The sequence below is a fragment of the Mercenaria mercenaria genome, chromosome 2, assembly GCF_021730395.1.
Source record: "Mercenaria mercenaria strain notata chromosome 2, MADL_Memer_1, whole genome shotgun sequence".
Taxonomy (NCBI): domain Eukaryota; kingdom Metazoa; phylum Mollusca; class Bivalvia; order Venerida; family Veneridae; genus Mercenaria; species Mercenaria mercenaria.
This window is the reverse complement of record NC_069362.1, coordinates 51,377,443-51,399,906: the sequence shown is the minus strand read 5'-3', so window position 1 is coordinate 51,399,906 and position 22,464 is coordinate 51,377,443. Positions and strand designations below refer to the sequence as shown.

General features: G+C 35.8%; 2 protein-coding genes across 2 annotated transcripts; one reads left to right on the top strand and one right to left on the bottom strand.

Annotated features, from left to right (window-relative positions):
* Positions 1-3,886: 3,886 nt before the first annotated feature.
* Positions 3,887-9,802, top strand: LOC123525809 (GTP-binding protein Rhes-like). The gene is made up of 3 exons (XM_045304960.2): positions 3,887-4,145; positions 6,794-7,333; positions 9,771-9,802. Exons 1-3 carry the CDS (start codon positions 3,887-3,889, stop codon positions 9,800-9,802), a joined length of 831 nt encoding a protein of 276 aa, XP_045160895.2.
* A 5,076-nt stretch (positions 9,803-14,878) lies between these two features.
* On the bottom strand, positions 14,879-19,011 carry LOC123524956 (uncharacterized). The gene is made up of 2 exons (XM_045303595.2): positions 18,886-19,011; positions 14,879-18,046 (listed from the first exon to the last, which is right to left on the bottom strand). Exons 1-2 carry the CDS (start codon positions 18,897-18,899, stop codon positions 15,799-15,801), a joined length of 2,262 nt encoding a protein of 753 aa, XP_045159530.2. The 5' UTR covers positions 18,900-19,011; the 3' UTR covers positions 14,879-15,798.
* Between the last annotated feature and the right edge of the window lie 3,453 nt (positions 19,012-22,464).

The following is a 22,464-nucleotide window of genomic DNA, read 5'->3' as shown; positions in this document are numbered from 1 at the left end:
TCTGCTGATAACATGTTCTACTTTTAATGTCACGCTAAAAGTTATATAAGATGCAGGGATGTCGATTTTTGCACTAATTTTATTCTATATCTATTGGAATTATCAAGAATTCGTATAAGACGAAATTCGAGTTTTTTTATAGTCAACCTCGGTTTGCTTTCGTAGCTGCTATTGAACGGCGAATTATGTTTCATGTGCAATTTTGAAGAGATGAATGACAAAGAAATGTGTAGAACTAGTTTAATTATTTATTTTGATATCAAGTTAAAAACAAAACACCGTCAAAATATTTGTCCGGATACTGGTTTACTTGACGGGAAAAATAACTTATTTTAGTGACCCCATTTGAGGCCCCATGGAACCCATATTTTACGCCACAACGCGATGCTGATTACAACATCGGACGTGGAAGGAGCTGAAGTTTGTGCAGTGTGGGCTTCATTTATGTCAAATATTTTTTTAGGGAATGATGGAGCCGAAATATGAAAATGTGTCCGGAAAATGGTTCCCAACCAGTATAGTATCTAGTATTTCATTTACAATTGATAGATATCGGGATATTTCAACAATCTGAACGAAACTGCAAATTTTTTGAAATTGCGTTTAGCTTCGAAATTCATTTATTTTCAATTTATGTTGGAGGTAACAACAAGCTTTCAAATTTGCATTTCTAATGAATCGGATATATATAGTTGTTATCAAATCTTTAATAAAAATAATACAATAGGTCTTATATTTATATCATTCCTTTGGCGAAATATGTCTATCATTTTTATACCTATGCTAAAATATCTTTACTTTGTTAGTCAGACACGATAAGAAAATTAATCTTAAAAATACCCCCAGTGAAAATCTGACATATTTATTATTGTTAATACAAATAAATGTAAATGAGCAGATGTTAAAGATTCTAATAAATCCTGATTAACCACCTTTAAAAGGGCGAAGTAAACCCTTTTTAATAAACTTAAGAGAGGATACAGACAATGTTTGCTGAAGTTCCATAGTATGGTCCATGAGAAGAAATCGTGGAAGTGTTTTTCTGCTTTAGTTATGAATAAAGAAGATCAACCCGGATAGGTACCATGTCAAACACCGCAAACTGTTAAATATTCTAATCGACTGTGTGGACTTTGCTACACAGCACGGTACATATTATGACGTTCAATCTTTGAAAGAGCTATTATTTGAAAACGTTTCAGTCGGAAATATTTTATCGTTTTTAAAGCAGATAGGAATATATCAAAAAATCTAACATTTCATGTTTTTGTTTACATCTTGCAATATTATTATGTTTGCAGCTGATATTTTAACACACACGTATATACATTTTTACATAACTGTTTTTAGATATGCTTTACATTTTTACATGGATGTTTTTAAATCTGTTTTACATTACTCATAGTGTTCTTTACATTTTTACATGGATGTTTTTGGGTATGCTTTACATTTTTACATCAATGTTTATGCTTTATAGTTGGCGTTTGCAATAGGACTTCTTTTCGGCGATATATGACCATTTTGTGTCGATTCGCCGTAAAACCCAACTCACTCACTCACTCACTCACTCTGCTTTAGTTCTGGCCAAGCGGAACCGTGTAGGTTCGAAAACATACAAAGCGGACACAATCAAGTTTGTGACGCACAGACAGTCAGACAGACATAGGACCAAGCCAAAATGTTATAAGTCCACCAGCTTTCTGAGAAGACATATACATGAAGTAAATCCAGATTCTTACCGGTGTGTCGTTTAATAAATACAAGTCACGTTAAGTTACAAAAACTGGCACACTACAAACGAATTCAACAATTTAGACTTTCAGTGGAAAAAATCATTATCCAATATGACAATGTTCAACTGAACAATATTGTTTTCTAAATATTTCATGACAAAATAAATGGTGCTATCAAATCAATAAAACTTATTTTGCTACATTATCCAAAATGACAAAACCACGAGTTTGACAGTCACTTAGCCCATTGTTAGCCGCTGTTAGCGCAATAATACACAATGTAATTCGGTTTTTGCAGACTGTTGGAAACGTTTTCTCTTTTTTTTTATTTGATGTAAACCAGCTTTCTAAGTAACTACCAGTCTGTATAAGTGCAATTCACATTTCATTGAGATCATATTGTTTGTTGATTCGATAATACTGTAAGTGTTTTCTTATTGCTTGTTTGTTGTTGTTGTTTTTACTTTTTTTCATATTAAACGTGTAATTTGATAAAATCATGCACAATTCTAAAGGTATCCAAAGGAAGTAGCAACAACTTTTGGGTTTAAGTCCATTTTATGGTCAAAATGTAATTCGCATTGTGAAGCCTATATGCACAATTTTTTGCACTTAATCTTATTTTTTGCCATTGTTTTTCTATAATATTCTGAAAATGTGTTGCTTTGATGCTAAGATGTCCAGAAGGTAAGACTGGGACAGTCAGGCAACAGTCAGAGTTAAATTGTTATATTTTTACAATACTTTGAGAAGATTTCAAAGCAACTTTTGCCACACAAAGAAACAAAACATTATCAAGCATTATATCAATGGTGTTGGTCCAAATAATAAGACATTATGGCTGACTAAAATGCGGTAACTTTTTAAGTAGCTAAAAATCTGTAACTGCAAAGGCAAAGTCGAAACATCGTACTTTTGTAAGAGTGAAAAATCCTGTAAGTGAAACAGATCTGGGGTTTTCGCTTATTTCACAATATCGTATAAAAACTATTGAAATAATACGACTGGCTACTAAAACGGTGACTAGACAGAAATTTTGCAGAAAAAAAATTTGCGCAAAAATTAAGTTACGGGGTTTTGAATCAACACTGTCGACATGTGTTGTATACGTTTATATAAGAAATAATATATCCTAAACAGTGAATATTCATCGTCGTTCGAAGATGAAGGAAGTAGGCCTATATCACACAGGCGCAGTCCAAGTGTATAACAATACGCACCCAAGTGATATAATAATACGCGTCTGAACGACAATGATTTTATTCAAGAGAAAATCACTGTCCGAGACATTATACCCAGGGTATTTCGATTCTTACAAGGATTACTGTCTATGACATCCTTCAAAAATTTGCTTGTTTTGTGTTGTGCGCCGCTAGATCTATGACGATTGAGGCTATGACGTAATATTTGTATACAATGCATAAGTTTCAACATTCCCTGTTTAGTAAGAAAATAAATCGTTTCGTATTTACATACATTGTTGGCACAGTAATACATTGTATTAAGTTTTCCGCGATCTGACGTCTTTACAAAAACAGAAACCTTTAAAAATCAACCAGACACCAAATTTAAAAAGCTTAAAGAACATTAAATTATTGCTAAAACTTATTCTTATGACGGCAAAGATAAAAATTGAATCGACAATACTAGATCTATGTGATGTTTTTCTGGATTTTAGGATATCCTAAATAAAAATCACGAACGAAACAGGTGAATTACACTGTAAGGTGGGCAGATCATTTAGAAATTTGAAAGACTGATGACCAGATATTTATTTGGATTTTCTGACACTCTTGGAAAGAAAACAAATTATTTTGGTAGCAAGCTAATGTAAAAACTCAATGTTATTTTTCGTGCTATTATACGAAAAATAAACAAACACCTTGCGCGATTCGTGGTTTTGTTAGTTCATATCCGTCTAAACGCACAAAAGGTAACAATTAAATATTATTAATTTTTTTGCGCGTTAATTTAAGTCGCATATTAAAAAAAAGACCAGACTTCTTGCAAATCCACGAATCGTGTTAGATTTATAGAGAATAACAGGCTACTGTCTTTTGATAATAAAATTATCATGTCGAGATATGGACTGGCATGTAGCAGAGGTCTCATCTTGATGACTATTTTTCTGAATTTTTCGCTACAGATTGATAATGTCTCTCCTAGACCGAGGTGAAAATGCATTACCAGAAAATTGCCGACGATTGGTTGTTTTAGGTTCGAGCAAGGTCGGAAAGTCGGCTATTGTGTCAAGGTTTCTGTATGACCAGTTTGATGGCATATACACACCAACTGTCGAGAACTTTTACCAGAAGATATACAAAATTCGAGGAGAAACCTACAGACTGGATATACTAGACACTTCCGGGTTCCATCCATTTCCAGCGATGAGAAGGTTGTCCTATGTTACAGGTATGAACAAATGTTAAATTCAGATGATATATTTTTACCTTTACCAATGTCTGTTAATTTCTACAAAGTAAAGAAACATCGCACTGAAAATTCCCGAAAGCGCCAAGCATATACACGTAGTAACATTTCTAGACATTGAAAGGCAACGAGCATTGCATATGATACTATTCTAGACATTGAAAGGCAACGAGCATTGCATATGATACTATTCTAGACATTGAAAGGCAACGAGCATTGCATATGATACTATTTAAATATCTATTGCAGTCAGTTTGGAATTATCCATAAACCACTATTGACATTACAGTTACATCTAAATTAAAATTTTGTTAAATGACGGATGCATACAGTGTATGCATATTGCTCAATAATTTGAAGATAGACACTCCGAATACTAAACTAAAGTCATTTTATAACGAATATGTACAGCAATTGTTTCAAAATGACAAGTTAAAGCATAGCAAAAGTTCCTTCTAGGGCACATCTATATAAATATATAATGATCATCTTGTAAAATTTGGTTGCAATATCTGTTTTATATTACCAAAAAATGTCAAGTAAGTATTTACGCTAGTTATTTAACACAAATTGTTAAATCCAACAACAAATTAAATCTGTCACCACTTTCAGTTGCGTAAATACGGCAATAAGACATTGACCCGGTCAATCCATTACGATTCGATGCGTGAATTTATTGCGCATAATTAGAGGGTCGCAATAGGATTTGCCATGCATTTGAAGGTAACGATAATATTTAGTTGTTTACATGTAAATTTGCTGATATATGTCTATCTGTTTGTACATATGTTATGTTCTTCAAGAATGGAGGAAATAAAAGAATCAATCAACCATCCTCGGCTTTAGTAATATGTAAATCGCCTCAATAAGGAAAGAATAGATTTAACGTCAGAGGTTATTTCTAAGGTCACGGAGTTTGACTGGCCAGCTTGTAATAACAGCAGCTTTCGATATCAGAAGCTCAGTCAAGTGTGACTTACCGAATCATAATGTTCCTTCTCAAGGAACAATGAATTCCCTTTCTCTCACATATTTCTGCAGAAAGTAGCAGAGATTCTTTGCAATGAAATACTCTAAGGGAAAGAAAATAAGACAACATTTAAAATCTTTGTAAAATTATAACACTCCCCTCCCCTTGGCTTGCCAGCTAGGTAACCTAGACCATAGAGGTTTATTGAGCTGTATGTTGAAATACAATGTACATACTGACCTAGCTGACCCCAGCATTCTGCAGAAAGTAGCAGAGATTCTATGCAATTAAATACTCTAAGGGAAAGAAAATTAGACAACATTTAAAATTTTATAAAATTACAGCAATATGCACTTGGAAAAGGTAACGTACTACGCATAAATGTACAATATCTTCTGTATTTCCTAAAGTATATTGGCATACACTTATTTGTGGAATGGAATGAGATACTTATTCCATTCCATTCCATTCCATTCCAGTATCTCATTCCATTCCATTCCATTCCATTCCAAACTTCCATTCATTTTGGTAATGCCCCAGAATATTTAATTGGAATCATGCATGTCAAGGGCAAACTAGCGTACTTAGAGTATGATGCAGTCTTGACAAGTAGTCTGAAGCTGTGGGATCTAATCTTGTCATGCTATTTTTCGTGTCCTCACCTACACAGTACTCTGTATAAGTTCAAATTGAATAAAAATGTCTGGCTTTGGATCCAAATGAGTTGTGGTTTGTGTTTTGGAGTTTAACTAATAATTTTTTCATTCATATCAAGACGATTAGTTTAGTGACATACCGTTTCTGGGCAAGCTAACGCAGTTTACCAGTACTTGGTGCACAATTTCCTATACGAAGTAACAATTTCCCTTATTGGAACAGAGGTAGGGGGTGAAGAAACTCCCTGACTAAATGCCATGGGAAATGCTCCGACCTCGATTCGGAGTTGAACCCACGTCCCCCCATGAGGGACCAGCGCTCCAAATGAACATCAGAATAAATAACTTGGCCCTATTTTTTAATGTTTCAAAGCAAAACAAATAATCCATTCTGATATCACTCGATCCCTGATCCCTATTCCACCCCCACCCCCGCCCCCTACACCCTTCCTCCTTAATTAAATAAAATCAGACCCAAAAAGAATCTAATGACCTAATGACCTTGTTATTTCTGGCAAAACAACAATAACATAGCCATCTGAATAATTTCAAATATAACAATAAGACAATAATTGTGAGATAAATTTCTGCAAGAGATATCCCTTGAGATTGTCCAACAGTTTAATGAACCAATTCTACCTAAAGTTGAACTTTGGTTTGTCAATCTGTTACAAATGGCAATGAGATACATTTTGTACTAGTATGACCTAAAGATGTAAACAAATCAGTATGTTTTGGAATGGAATGGAATGGAAGGAGATAGTGAAATGGAATGGAATGGAATAAGTATCTCATTCCATTCCACAAATAAGTGTATGCCAAGTATATTACATATTTACATTCTACCGACATTACGACCGAGAGTGTTTATTGTTGTGAGATCATTGCTAAGGAACTCGTATAATTCTATTCTATTTGCAAACACAGTGTCCAATATCTTCTGCATTAAGACAGTGTCCAATATTTTCCGCATTAACTATAATCCATATACTTTTATCTTTCAGCGGATTTGTTTTTACTGGTTTACGATGTCAGCAGCCGAGAGTCCTTCGAGGAAGCGAAAAAGATATTACAACAATTGCAAGAATACTGTAGTCAAACAATGCCAGTCTCGTGTCATTTACCACCGCCTTTGGTTCTTGTGGGTAACAAGTTCGACCTTGCCAAAAATCGAGCGATTCACTGTGCGGAGAGTTTAACAATTCTGGCGGGAAGACCAATGTGTGATTTTGTAGAAACGTCTGCTATGTTAAACATCAACATCGATGAAGCGTTCGTTCGTCTGTTTGAACTGGCAGATCTTCCACCAGAAATGAGCCCAGCTTTGCACCGAAAAGTGACTCCCTCGTATGACGGAAGTGGTACAAAAAAGGGACTGTTTGGGTTTGTTAATCGTAAGATAAGTGAAGCATGTGGCGCTGTGCATCCGAATGCAAGACGACCAAGCATGAATACAGATCTTCTGATGGCTCAGAACAGAAAGAGCTTTCTTGCTTCCCAAATTAGACGAAGCAGTCCGTTACCGAAAAAGAAAAAATCAAAATGTGTTCTACAGTAAATAAAAAGTTACAAGGTTTATACAAAAACACGAATGTTGTATGATTGTCTCTCTACGTGTAAGACAATATGATATCAAGCATGTCTCTGTCTAAATCTGGGATTTTTGTTCATTTTAATAAAAGTTTTCACGGCTTCTCTTTTTACATGTGTCACAGGTTGAGACATATACATGTGCAGTCAGTCCGGGACAGGAACCCGGGATCCCTCGCCCGCACGGCGATGTGTTGAAGGAAACTAACATGCATTGTCACAAATTAAGAAAGATATGTATATTGCATGTGTTAAGTGTTTTGTTATATATGTGAGTTTTACTGTAACTGTAAACTTGTATGTTGTATTTAATTTACATGACCCAGCATCTCTAAAATGTTATTGTTGCGATGATTTAGTGTAGCTTTATTAAACATATTGGATTTACCATATTATTTTTTATTATGCCCCTCTTCGAAGAAGGAGGGGGATATTGTTTTGCAGATGTCGGTCCGTCCGTAACTCAAGAATGCTTGGGCCTAGTATCACGAAAGTGAATAGGGAGGTTTGTCATGAGCAGCAAATTACCTCTATTGATTTTGAGATTAGTAGGTCAAGGTCATAATTACCCGGAACAGTTAAACCGTTTCCTGACGATAACGCAAGAACGCTTGGGCCTAGGATCATGAAAGTTGATAGGAAGACTGGTCATGACCAGCAAATGACTCTTATTGATTTTGTGATTATTAGGTCAAAGGTCAAGGTCACAGTGACCCTGAACTGTTAAACCGTTTCCGGATGATAACGCAAGAACGTTGAGGCATAGGATCATAAAGTTGATAGGGAGGTTGGTCATGACAAGTAAATGACTCTTATCGATCTTGAGATCAGTAGATCAAAGGTGAAGGTCACAGTGACCCTGAACAGTTAAACCGTTTCTGGGTGATAACTTAAGAACGCTTGGGTCTAGGATCACGAAACTTAATAGGAAGGTTTATCATGACCAGCAAATGACCCTTATTGATTTTGAGGTTAGTAGATCAAAGGTCAAGGTCACATTGACCCAGAACAGGTCTACGGTTTCCGGATGATAACTTAACAACGCTTGGGCCTAGGATCATGAAAGTTGTTAGTGAGGTTGTTCATGACCAGCAGATGACCCCTGTTGTTTTTAAGATCAGTAGGTTAAAGGTCAAGGTCACAGTAACCCGTAACAGTTAAACCGTTTCCAGACGATAACTTGAGAACGTTTTAGCCTAGGATCACGAAACTTAATAGGGAGTTGATCATGACTAGCAGATGACCCCTAAAGGTCAAGGTCACAGTGACCCGGAACAGTTAATCCGTTTCCGGACGATAACTTGAGAACGCTTTGGCCTTAATAGGGAGGTTGATCATGACCAGCAGATGGCCCCGATTGATTTTGAGGTCAGTAGGTCAAAGTTCAAGGTCACATTGACCAAGAACAGTAGAACTTTTTTATCAAATAACTAGAGAATGCTTTGATCTAAGATCACATTTGATACGGAGGTCACTTATGACAGGTAAATGACCCATAATTATTGATTTAAGGCCAGTTCGTCAAACGTCCAGTGCACAGTGACCAAATAATTGCTGTTCCTTGTGCAGTTACTGAATGCATCAAGGGTCGGGGGCATATCGTGTTTTACGAGCTCTTGTTTGACTAAGATTTTCCTTTGACTAAATTTATATAAACCAAGCTAGAAATGGATTTCTGTATGTTCCACACATAGAATCTTCAGAATAAGATAAATCATATTTCAATATGTAGAATATTAATGAGCCTCACCATGAGAAAACCAACATTTTGCTTTTACGACCAGCATGGATCCAGACCAGCCTGCGCATCCGCACAGTCTGGTCAGGATCCATGCTGTTCGCTAATGGTTTCTCTAATTGCAATAGGCTTTGAAAGCGAACAGCATGGATCCTGACCAGACTGCGCGGATGCGCAGGCTGGTCTGGATCCATATGCTGGTCGCAAACGCACTATGTTGGTTTTCTCATGGTGAGGCTCATTTTTGAACCTGATAGAACATTGCACAATGTACATTAAGAACTATGAAGAATGTGCGTCAAAACTTTCTACAAACAATGGAATAACTGGTTCATCGTAGATATTGAATGTTCTTGATCATGGTAAATTTTACATTGATATCTATTTATAATAACATAGATACGAGATAATATCTATTTTATTTGCATACAGAAATGCTTTTCTTGTCTGGTATATTTGGTACAGCTTAAATCTTTGGTAAATTTATGATAATCGTGGGAATTATTATGACAGTGTTCTTACATATCAGTGCTCATATAAAGTCTGTTGAATTCAATTACAGTACCAGAATCTGTGGAGATATTTTTAATAATTAGATCACTTGTATCTAAAGTCTGCATATGTAATTAATATGTGTTGACTTTTCTTTCTAGTTACGCCTTTGTTGGTAGCAGTATGTTGGTGACTTTTTTAAACAGATTTATTTGTTAGTTCTCATAAATTTGCACGGAATTCTTCGGTAAAAAATACCTAAATTTATGTTTTGCATATCAATTGCCTTAAATGAATTTGAAAATACTTTTCTGAAAGAATGATTACAGCGTCTCTCGCCCCTTTAGGTAAAAAGCTACAGTAACGACTAACTGCTATTATTGTATACTATTGAAATCGAATTTACTGTTGTTCGGAGATTTTTGTTTCTACGGTATGGATTGAGAGAACAGTTAGAATTATTAATTATTGTTGATACAGTGCTGTTCTCTGTAAAATTAAGAGAAAACATGACAATATTTAAAACATTTTAAGTCCACGGAAAAATGTTATCGACTTGTATACTTGGAATTTTGCATGAATGAAACCCAATCCAGAACAGGGAACAGTAATACGATTTTTTTAGAAAGAGATATTTGGTAGCATATGGTAGATGGCAAAGGATAGGACTATATGCATTTCTCAATGACTCTTGCTTAATTTCTCTTGCAAATGCAAAAATCAATGATAAAAAATAAGGAAAATAATGGAACGGGCCTTTTATAATTGTTATGTCAGTCTCTGAAAAGTGGATTAAAAGATGAATGACACTTCAGAACGCATGAAGTCCAAAAACTGATAGAAGTGATAGTTATTTCAATAATTACTAATTAACTGTCTTTTAATAATGTAAACTTCTTACAGTAATAAGGATAATCTATATATACATGTTACAATTATTGCATGTCTTTGTTGTGATTAGATGTTTTCTTAATCATATTGTTAACCTTGTTAATAGTATTTCTACTCGAATCATTTTCCCATGTTCGGCATTAAAAGATATAGACCAGTAAATGGACTTCTGAAACATGTTATGCCATTATGTGTGCGGCAACACGGGGTTACACGCCTTTACAATTTAAAGATCTGTCACACCGCTCTTGAACAGTGTAGAAATGCTGTATCTTTTAGCGTAAACCTTGGTCAATGCAGGTTATGTTATTACTTGACTCCTTTTCACAAGTTAAAGCATAGCAAAATTTCCTTCTAGGGCATACTATATAAATATATAATGATCATCTTGTAAAATTTTGGTTGCAATGTCTGTTTTAAATATTGGACATCAGTGTGTGGAACCCCAGGATCGGAGACAAGGACAGTACCACTCTACCTTATTGACATTCCGTATCCCCACGTTTAAGAGCACCCGGGGACGTTACATTTTGCACCAAGGGTGCGTTTATTTCTATACCAAATACAAAAAAAAAGATTTTGAAAAAGAACTATGTTGATTTCTACTACCGAAAAATGTCAAGTCCGCTATTTCCAAAGTATTTACACTAACATACATCCTACAACAAAGTAAATCCGTTACCACTTTCAGTTGAGTAAATACGGCAATTTAGAGTAAATACGGCAATTAAGAAACACTGGTTAAAACATTGACCCGGTCAGTCAACATGAAGAGTACCATTCGATGCATGAATTTGTTGCGCACAATTAGAAGGTCGCAATGGGGTTTGTTTTCACATATTGACCATGCATTTGAAGATAACCATGTATGTTAACCTTTGTGACAGATAAGATGTTTGGCATGCTTAAACAAGAGGGCAAAGATGGCCCGAGGTCGCTCACCTGAGAAACACACCATAACAGTGTAAACATGTTTGACCTAGTGATTTCATGAAAACGAATATTCTGACCAATTTTCATTAAGATTGGACCAAAAATGTGGTCTCAAACAAGTATTTTCTTTGATTTGACCTAATGACCTAGTTTTTTTGGCCACACGTGACCTAGATTTCATCAAGGCAGCCATTCTGACTAAATTTTATGAATATCCAGGGTAAAATGCAGCCCCTATTGCATACAAAAGGTTTTTCTTTGTCCAGGTGACCTAGATTTTGACACCAGATGACCCAAATTCGAACTTGGCCTAGATTTCATCGAGACAAACATTCTGATCAAATTTCATGATGATCAGGTGTAAAATGCAGTCCCTGTTGCATACGCAAAGTTTTTAATTGATTTGACCTAGTGACCTAGTTTTTGACCCAAGATTACCCATATTCAAACATGACCTCGATTTCATCAAGGCAACCATTCTGACTTAATTTCATGAAGATCTGGTGCAAAATGCAGTCCCTATTGCATACACAAGGTTTTTCTTTGATTTGACCTAGTGACCTAGTTTTTGACCCCATATGACCAATATTCGAAACTGACCTAGATTTCATTCTGACTAAATTTCATGAGCCTCAATTGAAAAAATACAGCCTCTATCGCATACAAAACGTTTTTCTTTGATTTGTCCTAATGACCTAGTTTTTGACCCCAGATGACCAGTATTCAAAATTGACCTTAATTTCATCAAGGCTATTATTCTGACCAAATTTCATGAAGATCAATTGAAAAATGCAGTCTCTTTCGCATACACAAAAATTCTTTGATTTGACCTAGTGACCAAGTTTTTGACCACAGATGACCCATATTCAAACTTGACCTAGATTTCATCAAGGCAATCATTCTGATTAAATTCTATGAATATCTAGTGTAAGAAACAGCCCCTATTGCGTACACAAGGTTTTTCTTTAATTTGACCGGGTGACCTAGTTTTTGACCCTAGATGATCCATATTCAAACTCAATCTAGATTTCATCCAGACAAACATTCTGATCAAATTTCATGAAGATCGGGTGCAAAATGCAGCCCCTTTTGCATACACAATATTTTTCTTTGATTTGACCTAGTGACCTAGTTTTTGACCACAGATGACCCACATTCGAACTGACCTAGATTCCATCAAGGCAATCATTCTGACTAAATTCTATGAATATCCAGTGTAAGAAGCAGCCCCTATTGCGTAAACAAGGTTTTTCTTTAATTTGACCCGGTGACCTAGTTTTTAACCCTAGATGACCCATATTCAAACTCAACCTAGATTTCATCCAGACAAACATTCTGATCAAATTTCATGAAGATCCGATGTAAAATGCAGCCCTTATTGCATACACAAGGTTTTCCTTTGATTTGACCTAGTGAGCTAGTTTTCGATTCCAGATAATCCATTTTCAAATTTGACCTAGATTTAATCAAGGCAATCATTCTGACCAAAATTCATAAAGATCAATTGAAAAATACAGCCTCTATCGCATACACAAGGTTTTTCTTTGATTTGACCTAGTCACCTAGTTTTTGACCTCAGATGACCCATTTTCGAATTTGGCCTAGATTTCACCAAGGTTATCATTCTGACAAAATTTTATGAAGACCAGGTGAAAAATGCAGCCTCTATCGCATACAGGTTTTTCTTTGATTTGACCTAGTGACCTAGTTTTTGACCACAGATGACCCATATTAAAACTCGACCTAGATTTCATCAAGGTAATTATTCTGACTAAATTTCATGAAGATCAATTGAAAAATACAGCCTCTATCGCATATAAAATGTTTTTCTTTGATTTGACCTAGTGACCTAGTTTTTGACCCCAGATGACCCATTTTCAAAGTTGGCCTAGATTTCATCAGGATAATAATTTTGACAAAACTGTATGAAGATCAGTTGAAAAATACAGCCTCTATCGCATACACAAGCCAAATGTTGACAGACGACAGACAGACGACGGACGCCGGACATCGAGCGATCACAATAAGGTGAGCTAAAAAGCCACTTTTCCATCCTCGGGTTTAGTAATAGGTAATCCGCGGAGCGCGTTCAACCAGAGAGTCGCCTCAATTAGGAAAGAATAATTTTAACGTCAGAGGTTATTTCTAAGGTCACGGAGTTTGATTGGCCAGCTTCTAATTACAACAGCTTTCTAGGTCAGTTGCTCAGTCAAGTGTGACCTACTAATTCAAAGTGAAGGAACAATAGATCGCCGGTCCATAGTTTGTGCTACATAACCGCCATATATTCAATACATGCTTACCGTGTAATTAAGTAAAAAAAAAAAAGAGAATTAATTTCTAATGTCATGCCATGTCGGACCTCAAGCGATGGTTTTGACTACTGACCGACAAGTCATTCTATAAGTGTATAATAAGCAAGTCTTTTTATTTTAGTAAACTATCTCTGTAATCCATTTTGTTTCATCAGTTTAGGGATTGTCAAAACAACCTGTTTATACAACTTCTGAATATAATAAAAAGATACAAATCAGCGAATAAAATTTCACCAAGAGTTATACAACTTACAGAACAAATGCCAAAGTGAAAACTAGAATGTTGAAGCCCAAAGGGCAACAATACTGAGTCTATTATTTGCTGACACAACGCATGAATGACTCAAACATTTCAGCCAGTTTAAACAAGTGTTGCTTTTTCGGTATGGCCAATAATAAAAAAAGCTATTTATAGGAACAAGAAAGGGAAGTAATTCTAAAACAATATAGAAAATAAGCGGGCTCGATAATTATGGTTATTTAAATGCTGTCTTTAGTCTTTAAACAACATATATATCGTTGAATTAAACTTTGCTTTCTCACAAATTGCAAAAATGATCAGTTTTCATGGCATATGAAAATCCTTCGCTAAGTGTACTTGTCAAATTTTCTGATCTACAATCTCCATCATAGGCTGGACAACCCATAGTAAATTGAAAGAAAACCATTGAAAGAAACACTCTGATTGGTTAAGAATCAAAAGTTTTTTTTCCGAAAATTTACTGCACAAAAGGAACAGCTAAAATTCACTGGGGAAGTCACTCTTTTGAAAAGAACAAAATCATAACAAAAACACAACACAGTTCATTAGTCTGCCAAATATAAAAGTACGAACGTTCGCGCCGAACAAAGCAGTGTTATGTAGTACTGTAGAACAGGAGGTGATATAACGATGCTGGAGTCTTTGTTGTAGACCCTAGATGCAAATAGACAGTCTAATGGGGTTTCATGAATGTTGGACAAAGAGGCGAGAAACACAGTTCGGAAGGAAAAACCAATGTGGCTGTTTAGATTCCCTATTGCCATAATTTAACCTTGAACTATAATACCATACAAAAGTGAGATTAAGAACGTAAATAACTACCTTGGTAAAATTAATAAAATTTTATGAAAAATACTTGGAATACATGTCAGGATTTGATATTTTATTCGTGTTTTTGTGAAAGTTACAATTTCAGTTTTTAAATGTTAAACTATAAAAGCATTAAAAAGTTAAGAATAATAAGTGTTTATAAAATACATCTGGGATGACTATTAGTAACTCTAGAAACGACTTTTAAAGAAATAGTACGTAAATTACCAAGGATGTAAGTATCTTCTTCAAATAACTGCATAAATATGATCACATTTATTATTATTTAAAGAAATGTACACTTAAAACAGAACGGCTCGGACAATTCACACCTTCAAGTATGTCTGTTTTTTTGTCATTTGTATCGTTAAACAATTTTATATGGAAAGGTCCTCTTATGGAATTTTGTCGTAAGATAAAATCAGTATGTCTTAAATCACAAATTGGTTATTTGCGCTGCACGATTACAAAACGCTTATATTGGTTATTTGCGCGAAACATTTGCACAGCTACTGCCATTAATTTATCATTACAAAAATTACGTAAACGGTAAATATAGCAACGCACAGAACAAAATATTTGGATACGCTTACATTTAAAACAATATTGGTAAGCCATCAATATGTGCTTTAGAAATGCACATTCACACGTTTTAGAGTTTATGGATCAAAACTATTTCTTTCTGGCGCATTCATTAAACTGAAAAGGAAAATATTTTTCCAAGTGATGTCCGACAAAAAATTGCTTTCTTTTCTGCTCTTTGATTTCTTTTCTGTCTTATGAAACTTGTTTTTCTCGTTTGTGTTTTTACAGTTGATGCCATTTTTATGGGCCATGCCAGACATTAAAAACATTATTAAAAGAGATTTCTTCTACAGTATTATGAAAAACTTGTAAGGTCAAAATTCTGTAACTCCGGCAAAATGGTCGGATGTAATGTCTGTCTCTGATAGCGTGGGTGATCGTCTGAGAAAGCCTCTAGTATTTAGGTATTTTTTTCGTGAAGTTCCCCTTGCCGTTGCATAACATGGCGCTTAATGTGTTCCCAAGTTGCCACAAGGTTGCGTCTGGCAACAATGCCATGTCTTTGGCCTTTTGTAAGTAGCCCATACCTTTTTCAAGGTTGTTAACGCTCATGTAGGAGAAGCCTAACAGATTCAGGGCCGACATCTCATAACCAACCTCGTCTCTATCAAGCATAGTCTCAATAGCATGCAGTTCCTCTTGATATTTTTCGGCATCTCTTGTCTTTTGGTAGCACAGGAAACGTAGAAAATGTGCAAAAACAAGTGGATCGTAAACAGCCCATTTTAACCAGCTAATGTGTTGTACGGCTTCAGGAACTCGAGTGTTCAATTGGAACCTGACAGCGTTTGGAGCTGCATCAATTTCGGATGGGAAGAAGATAACCGCATGTGCTGCTGAGCTTTGAAAACGATCGGCTACTGTCATACTGGATGAAACAAAATATCTATATTTTTCCAACTGTCCATCTGTTGGGCCAATATATTTCGGAAGAAATTGTGGAAGGTGCGTTGGGAATAAGTGCTGATTTAAAATGATATTTTCCGTGAGCTGTAAACATCTCGCAGTATTTCCAGTCATGAATTCGAAGCTGGCAAGTTTGAGTGGTCCAGATGTCGCGTCCGATGCCTTGCCTGTCTCCATGAGTTCCTTTGCCATTTTTAGCGTCTCGCCAGTTTCATCATTTTGCATCTGATTTAGAGCAAATAAGTGTGATCCCAGATTTGACTTCACCGAAAGGACAAGAGGTTTAATAACAGTACCATGAAACTCGGATGGAGATCTCTCACCTTGGAGTTTCGTTATCATTTGGTGATGATTGGCTATTGCCAGTCCTATATCATCTTGATGATCAAGTTGGCTGAATATCTCAGTTCGCGCATGCTCATACCGTTCAAAAAGTTTTTTGTCATGATTGAACCAAATCTCGTTAGCGTCGTTACCCTTGAAGTCTTCAACAATCCCGTCGAGAAACTCTTCGCTCTGTCCTTGTATAAGTTCTATGAATCTATCATTTTTCTTGAACGTTTCACACATCAAAAGACTTTTCCAGTTGTTTGCTACGACATTCTCTAGAACAGTGACCAATTTCTTCTGATCTTCTCCAACAACTTTCATGTCAAAGACGTTGTTTTCTACTATAAAATAACTTGGACAGTATCCTTCTTTCACCCATCCGACAAGGTTTCGTACACATTCCATGAAAGCATACGTTAACCTTGCTGGTTTCCAGGTTTCAGCGTCAGTTTTCTCGATGGTCCAGAGCAACGTGTTCTTCATGTGGAAGGAGGAAAGAACTTCTGGAACTTCTTTGTTGATGATCTCTTTTAACAGCATCTTCAGCAGAGCATAACATTTGTATTGTGTGTTGTTGAACGTTTTAATCAAGCTACGCTCGGTCAAAGTGAAGGAAATTCTCCATTCAATATGTTTCGTCTTGCTTCCCCGGAATCCAACAGGAACTACTCTACAACCTTTTTTCACGAGAGATTTGACTGTTTCATCAGTTGGCCAATGTGTACGTTTCCTGGTGACCCATTCCATTGCCTTTGTCGGCCATTCAGGACAGGTGAACGAAGGAACCATATCAGACGGCGGTTCGTCCTTCTTGGATTGATCGGTAAAGCAGATAGATGGACCGTGTTCTAACAGTTCTACGTCATCAGGCCATTCGACACCGTATGCATAACTCGACTGTACAACCCATACTGGCTTCTCTGGGACATGCAAATACAGATTAGAAGCATATTTCATTTTGTAAGCAGACAGGAAATAGTTGCCATTTTCCTCCACGCAAAACGACTTTGCCCCTTCAGGAGTAGTTGAAAATATGTTGTTCTCCTCCCAAGGACCCTCTTTTATCAATTTTAGCCTTGTGTAGCCCGGATGAACTTGCTCGTCGACCATCTCGAATACAGGGCCCTTATTCGTTTCGACACTTTTGCCTTTTTCAAGGACAGTTACATAAGAGATATGAACCATTGTGTCAAGGTCGGACTCATACCCTTTCCAGTAGACACCATCCATTGTACTTCCGGTAATTGATGTTTGTTGAAAGTCTGGTTGATAATCTACGGCTCCAGCTAATGCTTCTAAGTGGCTGAAGAGAGACACTCTAGACTTAATATCTTCTTGACTAAGCTCAATACTGTCTAAGAAACTGTTCAGGGCAAGCGATTCTTTTTCTTCTTGATCCATGGTCCTAAAAAGAAGTAAAGCTCTGTATTAATATATATTCACGCACACGCACACGCACACGCACACACACGCAAAGACACACACACACACACGCACGCACGCACGCACACACACACCCACCCACCCACCCACATATTACAAGTAAACCCCTCTCCACCACCCCTCTTAAGAAAGAAAGAAAGAAAGAATTTTTTTTTCTACCACACACACACGCATAGACGCATACACACATTAACCCCCTCTCAACCTCCCCTCTTAAAAAAATCACTCATCCCTCCCCCCTCCACACACACACACACACACAGAGAGCCAAAGTGCCTCATCCACTGCCATATTTATTACATCCCCTTTCCACACACCTAAAATATTTCTTTAAATTTAACTTCCCCCTACTCTTATCAAGAATTTCCGGCGTTTTTGTCTCGCTTTGTGGCGCTCTTGTTAAATGTCAAAATAACCTGAATAGGATCGATACATAAATATTTAAATATAGTCTTTGAAATCATGCCAAGGCAGCAATTTTAAGTTCAAACTGAAAACGAAAGTGCACTATTAAATGTTTACCCGCAAAAATATAAAAAAAAAGGGTTACATCTTTGTTTCTAAAGGACGTTTTTCATGAGAATTATATATAAATGATAATGATTTTAGTGAGAGGATTAAATTTTTGACCTCTTCCATACAAAACAATATGTAAGTCAGTTTTTGGAAAATACAAGAATTATAAGCAAAAATAAAACCGTTTGTGTAACGGTAAAAGAACTTAAAAGCGGCATACAAAGAACAGGGAAAACCTTGAATTTGAAACTTTAAATATAAAAAAGTAATTTGTTAATAACTTACCTATCATTCGACATGCATTTCCAATATGGCTCCTGTGTCGTGTCCCAATCACGTGGTACATGTATTTAAATAAACTTCCTTTAAAAAAATTTAAAAAAACTTTTTTTAAATTTTGAAGGGATAATCATGTAACTAAATAACGTTCAGTTTGGACAAGATATTCATACATTTAGAGCTAAAAAGATACCGAATGAAACTGGAATCAAAGTACTGAAAGTACAGAAAGGCTGGCTACCACAAAACACTGAATGAAAACCGTGCGGGAAAGATGTTTGCAAAATCTTAGATATTATAGATTTTCCATATCAAACTAAGGCGAGCATAGGGTATTGTTGTGATGAACCATCTTGATTAATTTGTGCATCCAAGTTAAAGTTCAATCGAGAAACCTAGTTTATCGGATGTGAACATGGGTTCAAGAGGGTAAACTATAGTTTACGCCGTTATCCTGTATGTTCGCTCGAAAATTTATGTAAGCATTTGATAATCATAGTTTTTCGACCAAGAATGTAATTACTGGATAATTTGATTGCTGAGAACCATTGTTTACGGACGTGAACCTATGTTTACGACCATGAACTTGGGCTTACGAGCGTGAACCATAGTTTACGAACGTTAACCTAGGCTTACGTTGGAAAAACTTGGTTTCTCGAACAAAACTGAGATTTTTGGTCATAATCCTATGTTCACGAGCGTGAACCTATGTTTACCGTCGTAAACCCATGTTCACGGTCATTAATCTAAGTTCTCGATCGTTAACATATGTTCACGTTCGTAAACTATGGTTTACACTCGTGAACCCAGGTTTACTCCCATAAACATAGGTTCACGCTCGTGAACTTAGAATAACGGCCGAAATTCAAAGTTCAGTGGAAAAACCTAGTTGAAACCTGGGTTCGCGAGCGTGTTTTCGCTCAAAAATATGGGTAAGTATTACAAAAACCTGGTTCTACGTTCGAAATCCTAGTTTATCTATTGTTACTCCTAGTTTTTTTTACCGTAAACCTTGGTTCGCGTTATTATTGGACAATTTGCGTGCCATACCGTTTATATATGTTTCTTAAGAAGCGATGATAAACATTGAGGGACATAATATCAGATAAAATATAAAGGTAACAAACACAACATCTATATTTCGATATGCAATCCCCCCACCCCCACCCCCCACCCCGGCACACGCACACACACGCACGCACGCACGCACGCACGCACGCACGCACGCACGCACGCACGCACACACACACACACACACACACACACATCATGTATGAATGTATACACACTGATCAGATGGTGCGATTTTCTTGTCGGTATGAGTGAAGTTTTGGGCTCGAACCCCGCTATAAACCGCACTGTTAATGATTATTGTCTAGCCATGTTCCTTCTAATACGATGGTTAGGAAAATTGACGTACCCGTAATAATGTACTCCTTTTTTTTGAAGAGTATTCAATTCCTACCATAAGATTACTTTAACTAATTTTTCAGGAGGGCGTAGGTTCAAGCCTCATTAGGACCAAACTTTGTTCATTATATTTCTTTTTTTTCAAGTAAGATAAATTTTTCTATCTTTTTTTCCCCCAAGACTTATTATCAATGATCTGTTGTACAAAAACGGAAATGTTTTATTTGATTAATAAAGCCATTTCTTGCTGTTTTAAATGAATTGAACTTGAAGGGTGAATGTTAAGACATTATGACATCTTTGAAAATACTTGTAGGTAGGTAGGTTTTACTTCTGCCCTATGGTTCTTTATGAATGCAGAGAGCAAGGCCATACTTTTTAAGAGTTGGAGTTAATATCTGTCCGATTAAATCCTTTTTACTCGAGGCTCCCCAGAAAAAATGTTATCGAATTTTTATTTTGTGTTTTATAATTGTTACGTAGTACTTTGAGGTTTCATTTAGAAAAAATATTTGGTAAAATGAATTCTCTGCGATCTTTTTGCGCAATGGCTATCACTTTGAAATTTGTCTCTGTTTCAGCTGGATGAAAAAAGACAAAATTTATACAAAATTAACAAATAAAAAACAATTAAAAAAAAAAAAAAAAAAGCAAACAACGACATGGTAAAAGTCGTTTAAAGATGAATGACAGTGCGAAAATATGTTGACTTCAGGACTGTATCAAGTTAGTGCAATTGTTAAACATTACCAATACGATACGGGTCCACTATCTTAATATAGCCTGAAAACAGTTGAAAACGTGTGTTTAAACAAAACTCGATACGCCCCCACTCTTTAAACAGATTGGTGACAAAGCATTTTTTACACTATATCTTTCAGTATTCGTCAGAATGCTTAAAACGAATTCAGTATAAAAATAGCCTTTAAAAAAAAAGGTATAATGTGGTCATTTGTTTCTTCTCACATACAGTGGCAATTTCCGCAGCGATTACGTCCCGTAGTACCTATAGCAAATGATCTAAAAGAATAGATTCTTAAAACTGAAATCTTAAATATAAGACCTGACATAACTCATATCACTATTAATAAGTTCATTTTTATTGATATTTCATATTACTTATTTTCCACGTTATGTCAGGTCGTCGAATAATGCGCAGTATAACTCATATTAATTAGCTACATGTAAACCGGGGTCGAAAAAGTTCCATTCATACGGACATTTCATTCATAGAGGCGATTTAATTTACACTCATTATGTAATATTTTCTAATGTTATCTTTCAAGTATTTACCGTTAGAAACATAAAACATTATTATAACATGTTTTGAGCAAATAGATCTATTAAATCAGGTAAGTTTAACAATCTTTATACAACTCTATGGCAAAACTGATAAACGTGGCGGACTATTTGAATTGCGCATGAAATTATATTTTGTGTTGTCAGTCTCAGCACCTGTTAAACTTTGTGGAAACTTGATATATGGTTATAATAGTCTGGCTAATATCGCCAGCCTAAAAACACTGTTTGAATGTCGATAAATGTGAAATTAGTTTAAAGAGTTGCATTTCTATTTATATATGATAAAAACAGTTTGCTCTAAGTGTAGCGGAGTATTGGATTCCGGTTTCTGTTTGTCGTTGGGGGTAAAAGGAGTTCGGATGGTGTTTGGTTCAAGACTCGGGGATTAAATAACTAAAATCATTGTTGATCAAGGCGTACTGAAATATTAGAGATACTTACAGTTCATTTGTTACAATGGCTGTACAGTCCTTGTTACTTCTTCAATCTGAATTTGGTAAGACTGGGATCCTTTATTATGATCATTTGATATACATATATTCATCACACAGTCCAAGCGCATTTGTCTTATGACGGTAATCGTTTACACATAAAGTAAGGAGAATCCACAAATAAATGAAGAACTTTAAAACATGTTCTTAGGGCCGTCTATTATACATTAGAATTTAAAAAGGGACATATATATGCATGTTTATAATGTAATGTTACAAATTTGTCAAAGGTATCACAAGTGAAGATAAAATAACTTATATTTACAACGGGGAAAAACACGAAAAAATGGCAAACGATTGGAAGGAAACATAAAGATAAAGTTATGTTCAAAACGACTGTTACTCCGCGTCTCGTGGGTATCCGTTCGGGCTGGTCACGCTT